Source organism: Prionailurus viverrinus, chromosome C1 (assembly GCF_022837055.1).
Source record: "Prionailurus viverrinus isolate Anna chromosome C1, UM_Priviv_1.0, whole genome shotgun sequence".
NCBI lineage: Eukaryota > Metazoa > Chordata > Mammalia > Carnivora > Felidae > Prionailurus > Prionailurus viverrinus.
Genome location: NC_062568.1, coordinates 139,218,549 through 139,241,080, shown reverse-complemented (window position 1 = coordinate 139,241,080; position 22,532 = coordinate 139,218,549). Strand labels below are relative to the sequence as shown.

General features: G+C 35.1%; 1 protein-coding gene across 1 annotated transcript in view; it reads left to right on the top strand.

Annotated features, from left to right (window-relative positions):
* Nucleotides 1–22,532, top strand: part of PKN2 (protein kinase N2) — a 130,308-nt gene that overhangs the window by 85,072 nt on the left and 22,704 nt on the right. Inside the window, exons 7-15 of the mRNA XM_047870618.1 lie at nt 471–656; nt 1,581–1,690; nt 17,920–18,063; nt 18,382–18,457; nt 19,048–19,222; nt 19,462–19,588; nt 20,069–20,199; nt 20,282–20,357; nt 20,437–20,528. Coding sequence (XP_047726574.1) covers nt 471–656; nt 1,581–1,690; nt 17,920–18,063; nt 18,382–18,457; nt 19,048–19,222; nt 19,462–19,588; nt 20,069–20,199; nt 20,282–20,357; nt 20,437–20,528 — 1,117 coding nt within the window. The remainder of the gene's footprint in view (nt 1–470; nt 657–1,580; nt 1,691–17,919; nt 18,064–18,381; nt 18,458–19,047; nt 19,223–19,461; nt 19,589–20,068; nt 20,200–20,281; nt 20,358–20,436; nt 20,529–22,532) is intronic.

The following is a 22,532-nucleotide window of genomic DNA, read 5'->3' as shown; positions in this document are numbered from 1 at the left end:
AACCCTGTAAAGTCTTTTTCTGTATTAACTACGTAACTACTAAACATGGCTAGCTGCTTTTCATGTAGTCAGATTTCCTTGTTTCTAATTTCTGTATGTTTATGTTGATATTTGGCTTTGTTTTCCTTCCCACATGGTCTATCCACATAATTTTGTAATTCTTCCATGTAATTATATAAATGAGTATTCAGACATAGAAGAAGTTTATGTAACCTCTTTTAGAACAAGTTTTTGGACAGCTATTGGAAGGTGCTGTTCTTTCCATAAAATTTCTTACAGTTTTATTAAGAATTTTCAATAGGTTTCTCTAATTAAAACAGGAAGGATGATTAGTTACCTCACAGATCCTCTGGGAGAAGAGGTTTTGTTATTTTAGCAGATCTCTCCCCATCCTTTCTGAATAGTAACAAAGACATAGTTCTATATATTAAAAATTGATGTTCTTATTTGATATTTGTTCATGCTGATAGGTACTTTGGAAGTTCGTCTTATGGGCTGTCAAGATATTCTAGAGAATGTCCCTGGACGGTCAAAAGCAACATCGGTTGCACTACCTGGTTGGAGTCCAAGTGAAACCAGATCATCTTTCATGAGCAGAACAAGTAAAAGTAAAAGTGGAAGTAGTCGAAATCTCCTAAAAACCGACGACTTGTCCAGTTCAGTAACCAAATTTTTAAAAAAATCATATAACAAATTAAAGGGCCTATACAAAGAACTTAACAATGCAGCAGCTAGCAATGGGAAAGAGCCAAAGTTGAACAAAAAGCTTTGTGTTCTGACTTCTATAATTTAACTTTAAAATATCGAAAGCTATACTGACAGGAAACAAAGGCAACCAAATTTATTGAAATTATGTTAGAAAACTGAACGACACGTAACATTAATTCTTTTGGAAGAATGAAATACTCAGGATCAATCTATGCCAAACTGAAAGTGTTCGGAGGCTCTGAGTCTTGTCACATCTTTATCTTTTAATGACATCGTGACACTTCTCAATCTTGATAACTAACCACAGGACCAAACGTGTTTACTAGTAGTGGCTCAGTTAGCAAACAAATGGGGGAATAGGTGGAAGTGGTAAGAGCAATATGCAATAGGTTTATGAAGCACTTTGCAGATGTTCTAAAATGTGATTATAAACTATGATATAAAGGTAGCACTGGGGGGGGGGAAGGCCCGTGACAGTTAAACCTACTACAGAGTACAGAGGTGCATGTGTCAGTGTTTTCCTTCATCTAGAAAGGGATTTTAGGGAAAGTGTGGAAACAAAAATTGTCTAAGGTGACAAACTCTACAAATAGAAGTGTAGAGGGAGAAAACTGAATGATTACTATTGATATACAAACATACAAAATAGATAGCATTTGATCTCTGTGTTTTTGTCAAACACAGAGGATAATTTGGGAGCATCTGGTGGAAGTATGTGTACATGTAAAAGTAGCCATTTAAGATTCAAAAGCTTCAGTATTACGAAAAATCCTACTTTTAAAGGCTCATAAGACTTTTGTTCCTATTAAACAGTGATGCTTCTATTTTAAAGTTTTAAAATATTTAAGCAAGTTTATAAATTGTAATTACAGATGATGTCTGTGCGGTTTTGAAGCTAGATAATACTGTGGTTGGTCAGACGAGCTGGAAACCCATTTCCAATCAGTCATGGGACCAGAAGTTTACACTGGAACTGGACAGGGTAAGAGGAAAAACATTTTACTTAAATTTTCATTATATTTATAATTCATTTTGAATGTAAATTTTATGTCTTTGAAGACTTTGGAAAGTTTTATTTTTTTAATGCTTATTCATTTATTTTAGAGAGAGGGTGTGAGCGAGTGGGGAGGGGCAGAGAGACAGGGAGACGGAGAATCCCAGGCAAGCTCCGCAGCTGTCAGTGCAGAGCCCAGTGTGGGGGCTCAGACTTACGAACTGTGAGATCATGACCTGAGCCAACAATCAAGAGTCGGACGCTTAACTGACTAGCTACCCAGGCACCCCTGGGAAGTTTTATTTTTAACGCAATAAAAGAAGAACCTAGGGGTTTTTTTTTTGATGTTTCTCATCTGGTGAGTTGTATAAAAGCCTGCATTAAGACAGAGGTGAACATCAGAGTGCTGCAGTAGCTTTCGCTTCTGCAGTGATTTGAATGTACATTTTGTATTAACATAAAAGACAACCAAGTGAGAGCTAGTATTGAAATATATTTATTTTAGTGATGTACTCTAAAAATGAAGGTGATTCTTCTGATTCACCATTTGTAGGTTATACTACTAAAGCTGGATTTGAAATGAGCTAATGTGCTCAGTTACCCAGGCTTCCATGTGTCTCAGTGGCTTTCATGAATGACATGAATGGCCGGAATATGATACGTAGCTGTAGAATCCAGAGGTAAAGCTGGTCCACACTGGATTCAAATCCATGGTGGTGACTTTATTACTCAGATTCTAATCCATCCACTGGGGTGTGGGAAGAAAATAATACAACTTAATCCTAATCTTGTCTAAAAAATAAGAAAGATAGCAAACTTTTTATCATTTAGTATTTAGGCTGATGATACATATGTCATTTTTAAAATTACATTTATTAGTGAAAGCAGATTTACAGTGCTTGATGATGTGAGGTGGTGGTTTTACTACTCCAGCCACTACTTAAAAAAATTTTTTTTTCCAATTTATTTTTTTCTTTCCTCATGGCCAGCATCCTAATCACATCCTCATCACTGCTTTTCCTGCTTCAAAAAATGTTTTATGTGCTTAAACTTTATGTATACCAGATTTCTTAGCTTTAATACTACCTACCTCACTGAGATGTGTGAAGATTAAATCCATGTAAAAATCATTGAAAGTGGTAAGAACTTGATTAATGTTCTTACAAAACATTACATAAAAAGAATAAAAAGTAATTTACTAAGCTCCATGTGTCTAAATAGCAAACTGATTTTCAAAGAATACTACCTTCATCTTGGGATTCATTCTCTCATTTATGATCCTTCATTTATTCATTAAAATTATTATGAAAGTATTTACTTAATCAACAAATATAATTCATTGATATCTACTGTATTCCTGGCACTTCGGGTAGATTAGCAATGAACGACATAAACAAGGTCTTGCAGGTTTCCCCAAGGAACTTCTACTTCATTGGCTTTCAGTACATACCTGACTTTTTACCATCACATCTGAAAGTGTGTAAGAGTCTACCACCTCATTTCCCAAATGTACCTTTATTTTGATGATTTCAGTTAAAATGATATTAAGGTCCTAGAATGCTGGGCTTGAGGTGTTTATACTTGTTGGTGTCGGAGACGGGATGGGAGACACGTAATGGAAAAGTTGATCTTGGAATTTATATGAAGAATGAATTTGAGGGAGGAGGAACTAAAGGCAACCAATTTGGCAGGAGGCTACTCCAGTGCTACAACTGTAAGATCAGGAGAACTTGAAGTAAAACTTGGCAGTAGGAATAGAAAAAAATACATGCAGGAAAAAATAATATGAGTCAGTAACTAATTGGATTGGAGTACGAAGGAAGGAATTTGTCTATAGTTTGCAAAGCAAATGATGCCACAGTCATTAGAAAAAATCTATATTGGAAGGGGATGGGTTCTATACCTAGTCTCTTAGCAATTAAATAAAGATGTGGAAGGTAGAGGTCAGGGCTGGATAGGTGGATTTGGAGATCATCTAATTAGACGTCATAGTGAATGTCATCCAAGTGGGTAAGATCAGTCTATTCATTTCACAAATATTTATTTAACATTTCATATGTACCAGGCTTTTTACTAGGTTCTAGATTTATGGAGATGTACGTATTGCTGTAACAGAACTCTTAAGCTTAATAATCACCGATTCTCTATTCTGTGCCAAGCACCATTCTAGATGCTGGTAATGATTGATCAAAAGTCCAAAGTCCGTATACTTAAGGACCTTATATTCTAATGAGGGAAGATAAATAGGAAACAACTTTTAAAAACTACAAGGATAGGGAAAGAAGGAAGTAGGGTGGTATAATGAGGGGGTAGCAGCCACTGTAGATAGAGTAGTTAGGGGATCTCTTTGAGGATGCTACATTTGACCTGAGAGACCTGATGTGTGAAAATTTTCCAGACTTTTAAAGATCCAGGTAGAGTGTTTCCAGCAGAGGAGACAAAGTATACAACCCCTTGAGGTAGGAGAGAACCTGATATGTTGTAAGAATAAAAATTGTGAGACAGAAGATCAGTGTAAAGTAGATGATGTAGGTAGATGCCAGATCTCTAGGGTCTTCGTAGACTAAGAATTGGGAGACTGTTGAAGGGCTTTTAATAGGGGAGTTGGCATCATTTGATTAACCTATGGTAAATGATCTCATAGAAGTAAGTACCATGCACTATAGAAGCTAATAGAAGAGTTACTAACATAAAGTGGGAAAAACTTTATAAACACAGAAAACAAAAATCTCATAATCAAATCTTAAGCCGTATCCCAAAGGTAGGAGGAGAAAGAAGGTTTGCCCAAAAAGAAATAAAAAACTTTGAGTTGGGGGGGAGGGGGGGACAAAAACAATAAAGTTTGAGTTGAGCCAGATCATACCTTAGAGAAGCATTATTAAAACTTATCCAGTGAATAATTGCAGGAATGGTGAGATGATGAAAATCCTGTTACATGTGGAACAATTGAAGAAAAATGGGATTTTTAAAAGTCTATTGAAGAAAAAATTTAACAAAGATTTGATAACTGTCTTTGAAGTTAAAGGGAGGAACATGTGGGAAAAAATTAGGGTAAGGATAGCAATGAGATTTCAGTTTGTATATGTTCTAATCAATAGTGACTTTCCTGGAGCTCACTGTTAAGGTCTACTAGATGGGTCTTTCAACTCTGATATTTTCTCTTCCAGGGTAGAAGAACCAGCATTGTTACATGCTATAAATTAGCTGTTTAAATAGACCAATATAATTCAGTCAAGCCCACTACGAGGGAATAAAAGTTGAGGTTGTTAGTATAAATAGATGCTGTTTCTATGTCTTATTATATTTGTATCTTTTTTTAAACCATGTGAATACATATAAATCTTTATGGCCATAAAATGTTTCTTTCACTTTCATTTTTAATGTGGATAGATTTGCTATAATGAAGCCAGGCAAAATAGGTTCATTGTCCATCTGCTACTTACTAGCTTTTGATAGTAGACAAAGTACATAACCTTACTACTGGGCATTTGTTTCACCATCCCTAAAATGGGGATAAAATATACAGTTGACCTTTGAACAACACAGGTTTGAACTGTGCAGGTCCACTTAATACATAGATATTTTATAGTAAATTACTATGAATGTATTTTCTCCTCCTTGTATGTTCTTAATAACATTGTTTTCTCTAGCCTACTTTACTGTAAGAATACAGTATATTATACATATAACGTATAAAATACATATTAGTTGACTGTTTATGTTATCAGTAAGGTTTTCATATTAGTAGCATAAGTAAGTAGCATATTAGTAAAGTTTGGGGGAACCAAAAGTTGTACTAAAATTTTTCACTGTGCAGGGGTTGGTGCCTTTACCGTTGTGTTGTTCAAGGGTCAACTGTAATCTTTACAGGACAGTTAGGAAGAAAAACTGAGGTAGTGTATATAAAATCCCTTGTGTTGCTTGTCTCATTTTAGCCACTCGATGGCATTAGTTTTTTCCTTAGCCATAGGCTTTGATGTGTGGGTGGCTATGAATTTAAGTATAATAGAAGAGCATGGTAGGTAATGGGGAATTAATTGGTGCAGTGTCTCTTTCATTTCAGAGCCTACTTAAAGTAATTATAGGATTTTTTATGAGTGATATCAAAATGAAACTCAAAGAGAATCATTGTTAGAAAACAGCTGGTTAGATGATTTCTCTTGTCACCATGTTTTTGCATTACAGAGTTTAATATTTAAAATAGAACTTAAAAGTAATAAATATATACATACTTACACAAATATAAAATAAAATAGAACTCAAAAGTTATCATCATGTTATAGTTAAGGAAACTGAGCACTAGAGTAGTTAAATATTAATAAATTTCAGAGCTGCTACTAGACCTTAGTGCCCTTCAAAATGGATGCTCTTTCCTCTATGGCAATTTGAATGAGATAGGTAACAGTCACACAGAGGAGAGGAGGAAATGACAGAAGATGATGAAAACCTGAAAGAAAGAAAATAATTAAAAATTACCCAGACTACAAGCTTAGAAAACTACAAAGACTGATAACTTTTGATTGGTTGTTTTTTATGTGAAGTTGTGATCTTCACCTAAAGTTGTTTTTGTTGTTGTTGTTGTTGTTGTTGTTGTTTTTTCATTACTTCAAACATTCTTCCCACTTGGGAGCAATAGTACTCCCTTTGAAAGTTTGAAGACAATGCATGACTAAGAAAAGCTATTCATCCCTGAGGCTAACTAGAGCTTCTAGGCTCCTGATAGGCATGTTACTTTTCCCTGATTTGATTATAAACTTCTCTTTGGCAGAGACTACATTCGTTATCATGATAACTACTTGTGTTTTATACTTTTTCATGTGCTTTTTACCCTTTTACTTTATCCCTTATATTTATAGAATATTTATTTGTGGAAAATGTTTATTGAAATATTTATAGAAAATGTTAATTTAAACTGTCTGACGTGTCCATGCCTAGCATTTTGCCTCAAATGTCAAGTTTCTTTTCTATGGGATTCTGGAACTAAGTTATACTATTTCTGTCCTTTTCAAGACCCAAAGATTTGTAGATCTTTTTGGAGTTGTAAGATACTCTGGAAATGAACTAGACCTACAATAATCTAAAAAAGCCCAAATTATGTTCCTGGGAGGTCAGGGCTCTGTAGAATTGTCTTAGGAGGCAACACGGAGACATTTTTGTTTTGTTCTGGGTAAGATATCATTTGGAATTTGCCACTTAAGAAAAATAAGCTTTGAAAATTGCTGATATAATTCAGCCCCTTCAGCCCCCTCATTTTACAAATTACTAAGGAAATTATGGCCTAAGGATAAAATAACTAGCCTGAGGTATAATCCAGGATTCTTTTTTTTTTTCTTTTTTTAATTTTTACTGAAGTATGGTTGACACAGTGTTACATTATTTTCAGGTGTACAACATAGTGACTCAACAAATCTGCAAGTAATTGTTCTGCTTACCACAAGTCCAACTACTTTGTCACCATACAACACTATTATAATACCACTGATTATATTCCCTATGCTTTTTTATCCTTTATCCCTGTGACTTATTCATTCCATAACTAGAAGCCTGTATCTCCCACTCCCCGTCCCTGTGGCAACCACCAGTTTTTTTCTCTGTTTTTATGGGTCAGTTTTTGCTTTTCATAATAATCCTGGATTATTATTTTTTTTATTACATAATCCATTTCACGACACTGAGATCAAGATTCACATGCTCCACTGACTGAGCCAACCAGGTGCCCCAATAATCTAGGATTTATAATGAAGTCTCCTGACTGATAGTTCTATGTTCTTTCCATTCTTATCAGATTACCCTTTTTATATTTTCTTATAAAATTTGATCCTTATTAATGTTTATTGTAAATGCAATAACCATGTAATTTCTCATTTTCTCTGAATTCCTTCAGTCCTCCTGGGGGAACAAGCCATACAATAGGAATACAAAGACATGTTAATTTCTTCTGTGTAAGAGCTGGCTGTTTTGAGCATATTGTTTAAGCTGAGATGCTGTTTTTTAGCTTAAAATGGACAAGGACCCTGACTGGCTCAGTTGACTTGATCTCAGTGTTGTGAGTTCAAAACCCATTTGGGGCATAGAACCTAACTAAATTAAAAAAAAATTGAAACTACAAAAATACTGACCCTTTTTACCTCTTCCAAATTCTATTAAATGACACATCATACTCTCCTAAGGCTTTGAATCCTCTGAGACAGTGAATTATGTATACAGTCTACATTCTTTTCTTTTTTTTCTTTTTTTCCATCTCTGACATCTCTTAATCACCAGATACGCTCCAGTATTCCTTAAGAGCTTTGGTTCTTCAGTTCAGCATCATTATGGGGCATTAAAAACAAAAACAAAAAAACTACATATGTATACAACCCATTTCAACATAGTATTATTTCAAACTTCTTTGAATACCTCAGCCACAGTGTACCTTTACTGCTTGTCATTTTAGCAATGAATTGAGCAATGAAATCTTAAATTTGATATGTCACACTTTCACCAAATCTTTTATTTCCCTAAATGAGATAAAGAACCTAGATTAATGACTATGCAGATAATGATTATGCAGTAAATGATAGCTTAAATTATTGTTACTCCTCTGGTCTCTTCTTTATTACCACAGAACTAGATATTTGATCAAATCTTTTCATATCCTTAATTCTTCAGGAAGAGGCTGAAGAAGGGGCCATCAGCCCCTTACAAATTTCATGTTCTTTTCTCTGTACCCTAAAACCAGTGTTACCCTGAACCATTCCCTTACTGATGCTCCCACATCAAGCAGCCTTTAATCTTATCTTTATATCAGACCTGTCTTGGAAACCCCCAACAGCAAATCAGTCCTACCATCTGTCTTTTCTGCTTTAATCTACTGAATGCTGCTGAAATATTAATCATACCTGTTACTATAAATTTTAGTTTCTGACTTCAGCTGGGCTTGTAAATGTTGTCCTGCATTTTAGATCTTTATCCCCTTATCAGGAACTTTTCTTTCACCTATCTCTTCCAGTCTTCTATCCCACCTCAGACCCCTTTGTTTCCATTTTATACATAAGATTAAGATCATTAGGGTGCAGCTTCCTCATATTCCTCCTATCACCTGCAAATATTTCTGTATCTTCCTCATTGGTTTTAGAGAAAGAGGTCTCTTTCCACCCTGTAAGAGCCTATAAGCATCCAATTTGTCCTCCAATTTCCATTCTTTCTCATCTCGTAAACCTGTTCCATCAGTTACTCTGTCACCAGTATTTTTTTTTTACCTCCTTGCTTCTCACCTCTGATCCTTACTGCATATGTTCACATTTCCTTCCATTAAAAAAAAAAAAAAAAAAATTTGTTTTGCTTCTTCATAGCTCTATTGACAGGACTCTCTCTCATAGACGAGATTCTTGAAGTAGTAGTTTGTGCTCACAATCTGTTCTTCCTCATCCTATCGTTCATTACACATTACACTAAAACTTCTGTACGAGGTTCTGAACCACGCACATTAAATGTAGTATCATTTAATCCTCACGGTAATCTTACATGTATAATTATTATCACTGTTTTGGGGATTACTGAGGTTCCAAAAGGTAAATAACTTTGCCACACGGCTGGAAAGCAGTGGTTCTGTGAATCATCACAAGAATCTTATATCAAAGCCAGGTCTTACCTGAAACCAATATGTTCTTTTAAATAGTGGACTAACTTGTCTCTTTGTTTCCAATATAGATTTTCTTAATCACATACCACAATATTAATAATAAAAGCTGATGGGGCGCCTGGGTGGCGCAGTCGGTTGAGCGTCCGACTTCAGCTCAGGTCACGATCTTGCGGTCCGTGAGTTCGAGCCCCGCGTCAGGCTCTGGGCTGATGGCTCGGAGCCTGGAGCCTGCTTCCGATTCTGTGTCTCCTTCTCTCTCTGCCCCTCCCCCCTTCATGCTCTGTCTCTCTCTGTCTCAAAAATAAATAAACGTTAAAAAAAAATAATAATAATGATAAAAGCTGACATTTACTGAACACTGACTATGTGCTGAGCTTGTATTAACTCTTTTAATTTTCACACAACCCTAGGAGGTTGATACTATTATTATACATATTTTGCAGATGAACAAAATGAGGCTCAAAAAGGCTAAGTAAATAACTTGCCCAAGGTCACAAAACTAGTAAGTGGTATAGAGCTAAGATTTTAGCCTATTTTTTCTACAGAAATTTATTAAGAATGCAGCACTAGACCATCTTGATTTTAGGGGCCTTGTTTTTAATTACTGTATTGCCTGACCTGACCTCTACTCCTCTATATTTTAAATCCTTTACTAGGAGCTTATAATTTACAAGTTAAAGACCAAATGCTTTTGGAAGTCATACAGAGCCCTTCATGACTTGTCTCTACCCATCTTCTAATCTTTATTTCCCAAAGCATTCCTGCTTCTGTTCTAGGTGTTAACTAGATGAAACTATTTCCTGTCCCTACAGTGTACTTTGTGCATGCTTAACTTTGTACATTCTTTCCCCTTTGACTCCTATGTTCTCTCCCTTATTCTTATAATTTGTATCTAAGAACACAATTTGAGCAGTTCTTATCTTTTCTGATCTTCCTACTACCTTCCCCTTAGGAAAAATTGGTCAGTTCTCCCTTTTGTGTCATTATACCAATTGTATATGCCTCTCTTTCGCCAGTATTTATTTACATTTCCATCTCCCCAACAAAACTATGAACCATATGAGAACAGGACCATACATTATGTCTCTTTGTATTTCCATCACAGTATTTAGTATAGGTATTCATTAAATATACAACAGAATGACTGAAAATAACTTAATGCAAAAATATTTTTAAAACTAAAAGTTTTTTTTATATAATTTCCTTTTTTTGTTTTTTTTCCTACTTATGCAGGTAACACACTCTGCTTGGTACAGTGATTCCCAAATAGATTCCCAAAATGACACACATTAGAATCTGAGGGGAGGGGGATCATATATATAATTTAAAAATGTCTTCTTTCTTACCTGCTCCCACCCTTCCACACACAACTGAGTCTGACTTATTTCCTTATGGCTTACCTGTTACTGTTCTGTAGCACAGCATAGGCATTTTAGCTTTCTTTTACCTTTCCAACCTTTAATGTGCAAAGGCCTACATTTAGCACAGTGAGAAATAACAAAACAGCGAGAAGCATTCTTTCCATAAAGGACTCTATAGTCTGGTAGGCTTAAAAAAAAAAACAGTTGGAGACAAAATAAAAAACTGTTGAATTGTGTTTCAGAAGCTTAGGGAAGAATTCCTGTAACATGAGCATGCATCAAGAATTTAAAAATACATGAAGATACAAACACCATGAGTAAGCAGCAATGGATAATGGGATTATTTGTTATAGAATATAAAATAAATATTTCAAATATTTAAATAATAGAGGAATTTGAAAACATGAGCAAAGAATGAGTGATACAAACACTAAGCAGAGTTTTTTAAAAAACAAATAGTAGACATCTGAGATTATCTTCAAAATAATTGGGGGACCATTAGTCCCCAATTGTTGAAGCTGGGTTGGAAGGAGAGTAAAATAAAACTTAACAAAAATAAGAAATAGAACATTTTTAGTTGAAAACTAAGTGGATGAGTTAAATAACAAAAGAGTTAGTGAGTGGAAGATAGAGCTAAAGAAGTTGCCCTAATGCAACACAAGGAGACAGATGAAAAATGTGAAAGAGAGGCTACGAGACAGGAAGAATGGGATGAAAATGACTAACACACTAAGAGGAATTCCAGAATGAGCGAATGGAGGCAATGAGCAGTGGTCAGATCGGAAGCAATAATGACCTAGAATTTTCCAGAACTAATGACAAACATTAAATCCTCAGATTTGAGAACACAAGTCCCTAGAAGGATAAACATAAAAAGTTACATACATCTGAACTCAAGGAAAAGACCTCTGGGCTGGGTTTAGTCAAGAATGCCTTTGTGAGGAACACAGATGTTTAATTCAGTCTTGATGAAAAGAGAAAATTGAACCTGGTACAGGGGAAAAAACGTGAAATCTCATGTGAAAATATATGTTTCAGCAGGGGAATAAGATATAAGATTAGACATAGGAATTGTGTATGTAAAGACAGAAAAGTTTATAATAGGTTTGGAATAATAGGGAGTCTTTGGAACTTTTTATACAATATGAATTGATAAAGGAAGCAGTTTTATTTATTTATTTTTTTTAGGAAGCAGTTTTATATATAACTATTAAAGCACTAGTTTGTATCATAATTGTTTACTTCTCTCTTACAAAAAGAGCAGAATCACCCACATATATAGGAGGCAGACTTTTCAAGCAGAGATCATAACATTATGTTTTCTATTGTCTCAGTCTCAAACTCTCCTCTCTGTATTTCCCATCCTCCCCAAAGATCCTAGGGTTTTCCTCTTTTTGTCATATTTGGTCCAGCTGGAAAATCACCGTTATTGGACTCCTCAACTGAAAAGAGATACTGCTGTTTCCTGATATGGTTGTTTTCTGTTTGCGCCTAGTAGATTCCAGTGGTCTCCCTTCCCTGGCCGGTGCTTTGACTCTGGAAGCTGATAGCTGTGGACTTGAACAACTAGGCTCTGACTTACACTGGGAGACATTGTTAGGAGGTGTAAGGATAGGAGGAGAGAGAAGTCAAGGTGTTTGTTTCCCTCTTCCCTTCCCTATTTTCACAGCATTGGTTCAACTATGGCTACAGCTCCTGTTGGACAGTCCCTTTTTCCAAGGTCCAGTTCTCATTGGATTCTGACAACTATTACCTCGTGCACATTGAGGCAAGGGGTGGTAATGGATTTCTACTGTTGCTAGATGTCAGTTGCTTCATCCTTGTTGGCTCTTTAACCTTAATCACACCTCCATAAATAGCCAGTTATTAAAATTCAGACTCTATGAGTATGCAGCTTCTTTGCTTCTATGACCTTAACTGATGTTTCTCAAGGTTGTGTTGTCTTCAGAAGCCCATAGAAGGCCAATTAAAGAAGAAATAGAAGACCAATTGATGTGATATCTACCATGTTGTACCTTTACAAAGTCTTACCTTTTCTTGGCTCTTGAATATTCCATGCTCTGCTTCGTCTTGCCTCCTTTTTTTTTTTTTTTTTCTTTTCAGCAGTGGAGCCTAGCTTTCATGTTCTTCTATTAGAGGTTCCCAAACTTTCTTGGTTCACAGCATCCTCAGTGTCCTGGTTTTGTTTTGTTTTTTGTTTTGTTTTGTTGTTGTTTTGTTGTTGTTTTGTTGTTGTTGCTGCTGTTGTTGTTGTTGTTTTACAGTGTGTGTCCAGGCCAAAGGAAATATCCAACAATTCCATTTATTAAGAACTACTTACTGAAGCACCTGGTGGCTCAGACCATTAAGTGTCTGACTCTTGATTTCAGCTCATGTGATGATCTCATGGTTGTTAGATTGAGCCTAGTGTCAGACTCCGTACTGGGCGTGGAGCCTGCTTGAGATTCTCTCTCTTCCTCTTCCTCTCCTCCTCCCCTACTTGAGCATGTGTGTATACTCTTTCTGTCTCTCACTCACTCTCTCTCTCTCAAAAAAAGAAAAAAAGTACTAACTAAAAATTTTCTGTGCAGCAAAGGAAACATCAGCAAAATGAAAAGGCATCCTACAGAATGGAAGAAAGTATTTGCAAATCATGTATCTGATAAGGGGTTAATATTCAAAATATATTAAAAAGTCCTATAACTCAGTAGCAAGAAAAATCTGATTAAAAATGTATAGAAAATGAATAGACATTTTTCTAAAGAAGACATTCTTTAGAAATAGTCAAAAGGTACATGAAAAGGTACTCAACATCACTAATTATTAAGGAAATGCAAGTCAAAACCACAGTGAGTTATCACCTCACACCTGTTAGAGTGGCTGTTGCCAAGAAGATAAGAGATAACAAATGCAGACAAGGATGTGGAGGAAAGGGAGCCCTTGTGTACTGTTGTTGGGAATGTAAATTGGTGCAGCCACTATGAAAAATAGTATGGAGGTTTCTCAAAATATTAAAAATAGAACCACCCTATGATTCATCAATCCCACTCCTGGTTATATATGCAAAAGAAATGAAAACAATATCGAAGAGGTATCTGCACTTCCATGCTCATTGCAGCACTATTCACAATGGCCAGGTTATGGAAATAACCTGTCAAGGGGTGAATGGATAAAGAAGATGTGAGATATATATGGAACATTAGTCAACCATGAGAAAGAGGAAGAAATCCTGCTGTTTGCAACAACATGGATGGACCTTGGCGGACATTATGCTGTGTGAAATAAGCCAGATAAAGACAGATACTGCATGGTATCATTTATATGTGAAATCTTAAAAAAAAAAAAAAAACAAAGTCAAACACCTAGAAATGAGAGTAGAAAAGTGGTTGCCAAGGGGCGCCTGGGTGGTTCAGTCGGTTGAGCGTCCAACTTCAGCTCAGGTCATGATCTCACAGTTTGTGGGTCCGAACCCCGCATCAGGCTGTGTGCTGACCGCTTGCTCAGAGCTGGAGGCTGCTTCAGATTCTGTCTCCTTCTCTCTCTGCCCCTCCCCCACTCACGCTTTGTCTCACTGTTTCTCAAAAATAAATAAATGTAAAAAAAAAAAAAAAAGTGGTTGCCAAGAGATAGGGGGTGGGGAAAGCATGGAGAGTTTGGTAAAGAAAAAAGTAAAAACTTTAGATATAAAATGAATAAAGTCTGAGCATCCAGTGTATAACATGGTGACTGTAGTTAATAACACTATATAAATGCAATTTACTGAGGTGATGAATGTGTTAATTAAATGGGAGGAATCTGCATAGTATATACATATGTCAAAATATCATATATACTTTATGTCACAATTTTATTTGTCATTATACCTAACTTGTTTATTTAATATAATTTATTGTCAAATTGGTTCCCATAATTTATGCCTAACTTAAAAAGTAGTTAAAAAATATTTATTTAGTACTTATATTCTACTAATTAGTACTTTTTGAGTGAAAAAAATTGAAAGAAAGTACAGTATTTTTACTTCATTTTTGCGTAACCAGTTACTTACTAATGGAGTATGTCTGCTTGTTGTATACTACATAACTTTTCAAAGTGTGAACACAGCATGCTTACACATTGATTTTTCATGTGGAAAAAATCAGTTGTTGAAAAGCCAATTTAGCAAAGATAGGAAGATGTCATCCAAAGGAATGTGGTACATTCGGTTGTTGAAACTGAGCTTACCATGAGCTAGTATTTAACAGTGTCCCACAGATGTCACTGTGTTTCCTTTGTAAAGTTAAAATAGCCTCCATTGTCCCAGAGTTCCTCACAAACAGTTTGGAAACTTCAGCCTTCCTTGTGCTTCAGGTCTTTTTATGCTAGATTTGTGCCAAGGTTTTTAAATTGAAGCACATTTTTTTTTAAGTTGTTCTCCTTCCTCTCCTACATGTAGGGCTGATTCAATGTCTTTTTTACCTTTTTCTGTTTACTTTCAAGGCCTTAAGGAGACTTGAGACAAATCTTACAGGTGCCTTAGATCTTCCGTGTTTTTTTCTCTGACCCTAGGTTCAAATTCGTAAGACCAAATAAAGAACAAATTGGGACAATTTACTAGTGCTGCCCATCAGTAGCTCAGATTATACTGCTCAGCTATTGTAGTGGTGGTTTTACACTATCTAGAATTTTGTTGCTCTTACAGTTTGACATCTCTTAAAGCATGTTCTAGCTCTATAGAACTGGCCTGCTTCATCTGGAAAATTGCCAGCAGATGAGCAGTCACGCTTACAGTTTATATTCTATAAATATTAGAGACATGTCTTTATATAAAAAGTGTTTTCCTTTTTAGGTGCTGTATCCCTACTTTACCTACCCAAATCACACCAGATGTTAGAGACTGAAGTAGGTTTGCGGTTCCATGAAACAGTGTTTGGAGTATTGACATAAAATAACATAATCTGCTCTAGATCACAGTCACCCTCCCCCTTAAATTGTACAGTTCTATTTCCCAAGGAACAATGCAAAGTAACAAAAAGTGAATAAATTTATATCTATTCTCAAAGTAGAACTCTAGGAAAGCTAGTTTAAGGCCTTGAGATGACCTTCCATCTCAACTCTGAGATCTTTCTAACACACTTCAGTTTAAGGCATGGAATGAAGAGAAAGCAGAACGAAATGAGCCGGTATGTTTTACCAGAGTAGCTAGAATAAATATAAATAAGGTGATTGGACCTCTTCTTCTCATCCAGAGAAAGATATAAACTTAACCATGTGTCAGATGTTAGCAATGTGAAAGTATAAGTAAGATCTTACAAGAACTTCTTACAACTTCTTATAAGTAAGAACTTCCCAGCACCTATGCCCCTTGCATCTGTCTGTCTGATCCATCACAGGTCTTCCTCCTTGATGTGGAAAAATAATATAGGACGAAGTAGACCTCTTCTCCTCTAGTCTGAAACAGTGTAGTGTAAATTACCAATCCCTGGTTCAGTTATCCATTCAATGTATTTACCAAAATACTTAAACTTTTAACTTAAATAAATGCCATTTGCTGATCTTAAAAAAGAATTCTACTCTACTCATACTTCCCCTTTAATGATGAGTAGTCTCTCTCACAGTAACTATGTATCAGAAGAAATGAAGTAAGAGGCCCTTGGTTCACATACTGCCATAGATACCTTTTTCTGATGAGACCTGGCACGTTGTGTCTTGACTCATTTTTTTTTCATGTTCTGTTTTTTGTTAAGTGTTTTTTATATTCATTTGCATCAACTCATTATTTAAAGTCAAAGGATCTGTTAAGTACTAGGAGCTTATGTAATAGGCATAAGTTCCTGAGTTGAAAGTTAGTATATGAAAGAAGTAATTTATTACTTTGTTGAGCCTAAGGGGGGGAAAATGTTTATCTCTTCTTGCAGATGGTTTGCAAAATCATAGAAAAGTCTGGTGCTTTCTAATTAGAATGTATGTCGATTATAACATATATGTAGAGTTTGGCTTGGCCCCCAACTTATAAGCTGTGTTCTACACTGTTGTAATTATGTTTTAATTGATTGTTAAAGCCTTAAATATGGGGGTGCCTGGGTGGCTCAGTTAGTTGAGTGTCCGACTCTTTATTTCGGCTCAGGTCATAATTCCAAGGTTGTGGGATAGAGCCCCACATCAGGCTCTGCACTGAGCATGGAGCTTGCTTAAGATTCTCTCCCTCTCTCTCTCCTCTCCCTCCCTCTCTCCCACTTGCGCACTCTAAAATAAAAAAAGGGGTGCGCCTGGCTGTCTCAGTCGGTTGAACATCTGACTCCCAATTTCGACTGAGGTCATAATACCCCAGCCATGGGATCGAACCCTGCATTAGCCTCCACACTGAACCTGGAACCTGCTTGAGATTTCTCTCCCTTTGCCTCTGCCCCCTCTCCTGCTCACATGCGCACGCACTGTCTCTCTCAAATTAAAAATAATGAAATAAAAATAATCGTTAAAGTCTTAAGTATGTTTTTCCACATAAGCATTATTTTTAATGATTATAGAGAATTCCCTCATATGGATATGGTATAATATACTTGTCCCTTAGTTTTTGGACATTCGGTTTGTTGCTAATTTGCTGCCTTTTGCAGGGAGAACCAGGGGGTGGGGGGAGCTGTTGTAATAAATGAATATCTTTTTGTATAAACTTATTCTGAATTTCCCTTTTGCCCCCTACCTGCACAGGCCCCTGCTGTCACTAGTCCTGTTACCCGGTGGTATTCTTCTGAAGATTAAATGACATAATACTTTTAAAGTGCTTAGCACAGTGTGTGGGGAGCACTGTAAGTGCAGGATAAATGCTATTCGTAGACCTTTCCCTAATTCAACATGGGGACAAGGAAATAAGACAGTTTGAAATGGGTTCTTTGAGGAGAGCACTGAGGTCTTCCAGCAACAGCTCAGCAAGTGATACCAAGTGGAGAAGGAAAATCTGAAAGACTGAAGCTATTACATAGCAAGGAGTCTCTGTGGTCATTCATCTATATTGGTCCCAGATGTGTATTCTTTATAATAGGAATATCTTAGCTTGAGATTGTGGAAATATAAATTTGTTCCTTGGAGTTAAAATATATAAGTTTGTTAAAATAATATATAATAGATAAACATTACAAAGCACTCTTTAAAATAGTGTACCTTTTGTGTGTGTTATCTTTGTTTATGTATTTGTATTTTATATTTTTTGTGATATTTTATTCAAGTGTGTGTCCAATCATGTCTTCTCTGTTATCTTTATTTTTTTTTAATTATCCTAGTCACGTGAACTGGAAATTTCAGTTTATTGGCGTGATTGGCGATCTCTGTGTGCTGTAAAATTTCTGAGGTTAGAAGATTTTTTAGACAACCAACGGCATGGCATGTGTCTCTATTTGGAACCACAGGGTACTTTATTTGCAGAGGTAATAAATATATTTTATTAAACGTACATCACTATAATTGGAATTATATATGTAGGCAGCATGACATAGAAGTAGAAAGAGAATTAGGCTGAACATTAGACAACTTGAATCCTTGGCTCAACTCTACTACTGCACAAGTGTATTACCTTAAGACAAATCATCATCCTCTCTAGGTCTGTTTTTTCACCTAGAAAATGAGAAGTTGGGCTTAAATTATATCTAAGATTCTCAAGTTTTCAATACTTAGGAGTTTAGTGAATTTCATGAAGCATAAATCCAAAGCTATATTCATGTCAACTTGAATTTTCTTCACTGCAGGTTACCTTTTTTAATCCAGTTATTGAAAGAAGACCCAAACTCCAAAGACAAAAGAAAATTTTTTCAAAACAACAAGGTAGTTACTAAGGAATCAAATACAGTTTATTTTGGTGTATTCTTAAATACAGAAAACCAACATTAAAAGTAATACCCAACTTTGTTTTTTGTTTTCCTTTTATTCATTTCTAACTTTTTATTAAGGAATATTTCAAACATATCCTAACAGACTAGTACAATGTACCATCACTCATCCTCAACAGCATTCAACTCATGGCCAGTTTTGTTTCACTATAGCCCGTCCACATACTACTTTCTCAGATTATAAGAAGCAAACCTAGACCTCCTATTGATTCATCCACAAATACAGTTAGTATATCTAAAAGATAATTCTTTTATTTTTAGAGAATTGTTTTTTAAACCTTAGCCACATATCATTCCTAGACTTAAAAAAAAAAAAAAAAAAGTTCCTTCCTATTTATTTTTAAAACTGTTTTCACTACTTTTCACCAGCCTTTAATAACAAATAGTTAAGAACTTTTTTTAAGTGACAAATTTTGTTTGTTCTTCACAAATTATAAACCAATGAATATGAATTTTTAAATTATGGCTTTTGGTAATATATAAAAAAATTACTTATTCTATTTTCTTTATTCACAATATCCATAGGCAAAACATTTCTCAGAGCTCCTCAAATGAATATTAATATTGCCACTTGGGGAAGACTAGTGAGAAGAGCTATTCCAACAGTAAATCATTCTGGCACCTTTAGCCCTCAAGCCTCTGTGCCTGCTACAGTGCCAGTGGTTGATGTACGCATCCCTGAACTAGCACCTCCAGCTGGGTATGTGTCTTAAGATTTTTAAGCATCGCTTTTATAAAATAGTTACTGTAACATTCATGCATACTGCTTACAGTGGGTCTATTAAAAATCTGATTTTTTCTAAAGAGTATTTTGAAATTAGTGTTCTGCTTACTTTCAAAAAGTAGAAAAAGAAAAAAAAAGTTTGCTATAATTTTAAAGCTACTTAAAATATATACTTTTGATTACCGTTTTTGGTGAATTGCTTTATCTTCTATAAGTGATTCTACAGTAACCAAATTGGACTTTGATCTTGAACCTGAACCTCCTCCGGCCCCACCACGTGACTCTTCCCTTGGAGAAATAGATGAATCTGCTGAATTAAGAGATTCGGATACACCGAGACAGGCAAGGCGTTTTAAACCTCGTATAATTCCTTTTTGCCAAATGAATTACCAATAAAAGCATCATAGTGAAGGAGGTGTACATTTCAGTTAAAAGTTGCATGTGTGAACTATGTTTTTATGTTTCGTGTGAGTGAAACATAAAACCTCTGGATGCTCATGGGCCAGTAGGGATTGAATAGATTGCTGAAGCTAAAAGCATAGGAACATGGTTGATATAAGATGGTATATTGCCTCACTCTTCATCTTCTAACTTGGTTAACATAATTTCAGAATATTCATTGAAGGTGACGATAATGTGTTCATTTTTCAAATTTTTTAGGCAAGTGTAATGTAGAATTAACAACTCTTAAGAATGAATGTCCATTATCTGGATTTTACTTTTCTCACTAATATTTTTATTGACTTTTGACATTTTTAAACTTTACCAAATAAGTTGTTTTCTTAATGTTTCTATGATTTAATGAGTATTTAATATTTATAGGATTCAGAAGCTGTTTTTGCTATTGAGAATGACAGAAATAGTATACTTCCAAAATCTCAATCTGAATATGAGCCTGATATTCCTCAACCAGGCCTAGGATACAGTGGTGTTCGAGAACTTGAGGATAGAAGGTAAAGAATATGTATATAGCTTTGCTACTACATGTTTGGTCCCATACTTTTTCCTTATTTTTAATTGACATACTGTTTTCAGATCTCAACAGATGTTTCAGTTTAATCTACAAGACTTCAGATGTTGTGCTGTCTTGGGTAGAGGACATTTTGGAAAGGTAATCTTTTTAAGTTTTCTTGGAATGACTTTAAAAGTAATAACTCAAATAGAAAGTACCTATTTTAATCTCATTTCAGGTGCTTTTGGCTGAATATAAACACACAAACGAGATGTTTGCTATAAAAGCCTTAAAGAAAGGAGATATTGTGGCTCGAGATGAAGTAGACAGGTTAGTTTTTTTTTCACGAAATTGTTTATTTTTCTAAAGTTTTAACATAAGATCATGAAAATTGATGTATATTTTATAACAGCAAAACTTTCCATTTCTATAATACATGAAGAATCTAACTTAATGTATTTGTACTTGATATAAGGTAGGCATTAATTACATTTTTCTCTCTAGTCAACTTCTCCTTATGACAGTTTACAGGTTAGTGTGTACCAAAGAAAGATGATGAAATGTTTAAACCACTTCTGTTAAGTTTTTCATACTTGGAGACGGTAAAGTGTTTATATGCAATAGGAATTGTTACTCGTCTGTGGTCGGGTGAAACTATTTCCCATTTCATATTACCGAAGTAATTCAATGTCATTTACAAGTAACCTGCACTTCATTGAATGGTTAATGTATTCTGCTTTATAAAATGCACATATATCTGCTTTTTCTTTCATTTTTCTTAAAACGGTATTTTTTGACCAGAGCATCTTACCTTTCTGGGTTTAATAAATGTAAGTTGATATTGATACATCTCTATGTACAATTTTTAAAATGCAAGGACTTTGGAGACAATATTGTAATTAGGTTAGAAAATATGCTTTAGAAAGACTTTCTTAACAAAGTGACTAAGTACAAAATTGTATATAACAAGTGGCATATTTACATGCTCTTTTTAAAAATTTTTTTAACTTTTTATTTTTATTTTTTGAGAAAGCATGAGCAGGGGAGGGGCAGAGAGAGAGGGAGACACAGAATTCCAAGCAGGCTCCAGGCTCTGAGCTGTCAGCACAGAGCCCAACGTGGGGCTCAAACCCAAGAACATGAGATCATGACCTGAGCCGAAGTCAGATGCTCAACGAACTGAGCCACCCAGACACCCCACAAATGGCATATTTATTACAGAAATAGACTTCCATTTGATATTTACAAGCAGGATTTTTTTTAAGCCACTTGGGAGCATCAGTTGATATTAATAGAAGACAGCCCTGGACATGAAAAGAGCCTGGTATGAAGAATGAGAAGACTGACTTATCTACTTCTGGTTGTTCCTTCTTAATTAAGGATTTGACCCCAGAGCAATTCACTGAACATCTTTAAACTTCAATTAACCTGCATATTTTTAAAACATATTTTTTTGGTAATGCTTGCCTTAATTATATTACATGCCATTGTGTGTGTGTGTATACACACACACACACACACACACACACACACACACTAAATTGCTATTTTTAATATTTTTTCCATCATATGGGAAGTTCTTAGAATTAGGATAGATCTTGAAAATGAAGTTTTCCTTTATGTAAAAAAGAAATTTTTCCCTTTGGATTTGCCTATTTATTTTTTACCTGTTTTTCATATCCCTCAATTACATCAAAATAAACTCTTGATATGTAAAACTATTCAGAGACAATTTTGCTGAATATTTATGCAATATTCTGTGTACCATGTGGTATGTTTAGAACTATATTTTTATTTTACAGAAATAATTGGTTAAAGCAAACCTTTAATCACACTGTCAGTCTGTTGATAACTATAATAATAGATGAGCCAAATATTTTTCTTTTATGGAAGAATGTTTCCTTTATTCCAGATCTATGAATGGTAAATTCATTGTTTTCCAAAAATAATAATGTACTGGTACTACCTCTGTTAATCCTGATGATTTGTATAGCTTTCCACTACATTGTTACTACTTTGAGCCAAGTCTTTACAGAAGAACACTTTCTAATTAAATCTAACAGAATACCATTAATATTACTATTAATGAAGAATGTCCAGATCTGAGGATGGAGCTTTAGCCAGAATCTAGGCTGTTACCCCTACTGAAAATTAATTCAGCCTTGTTGAAAAGTTGAGGAGTGATCCTTACCCAACTTCAGTTATAAATCCATATATTCTACAACATGGAAGTAAAATAACCTCCAGTAGGTATACAAACAGAGAAATGGAAAATCTCGATAGAAATTTGAAGAAGGCAGCAAAAAGGAGCAATTAGGGTACCTAGCTGGCTCA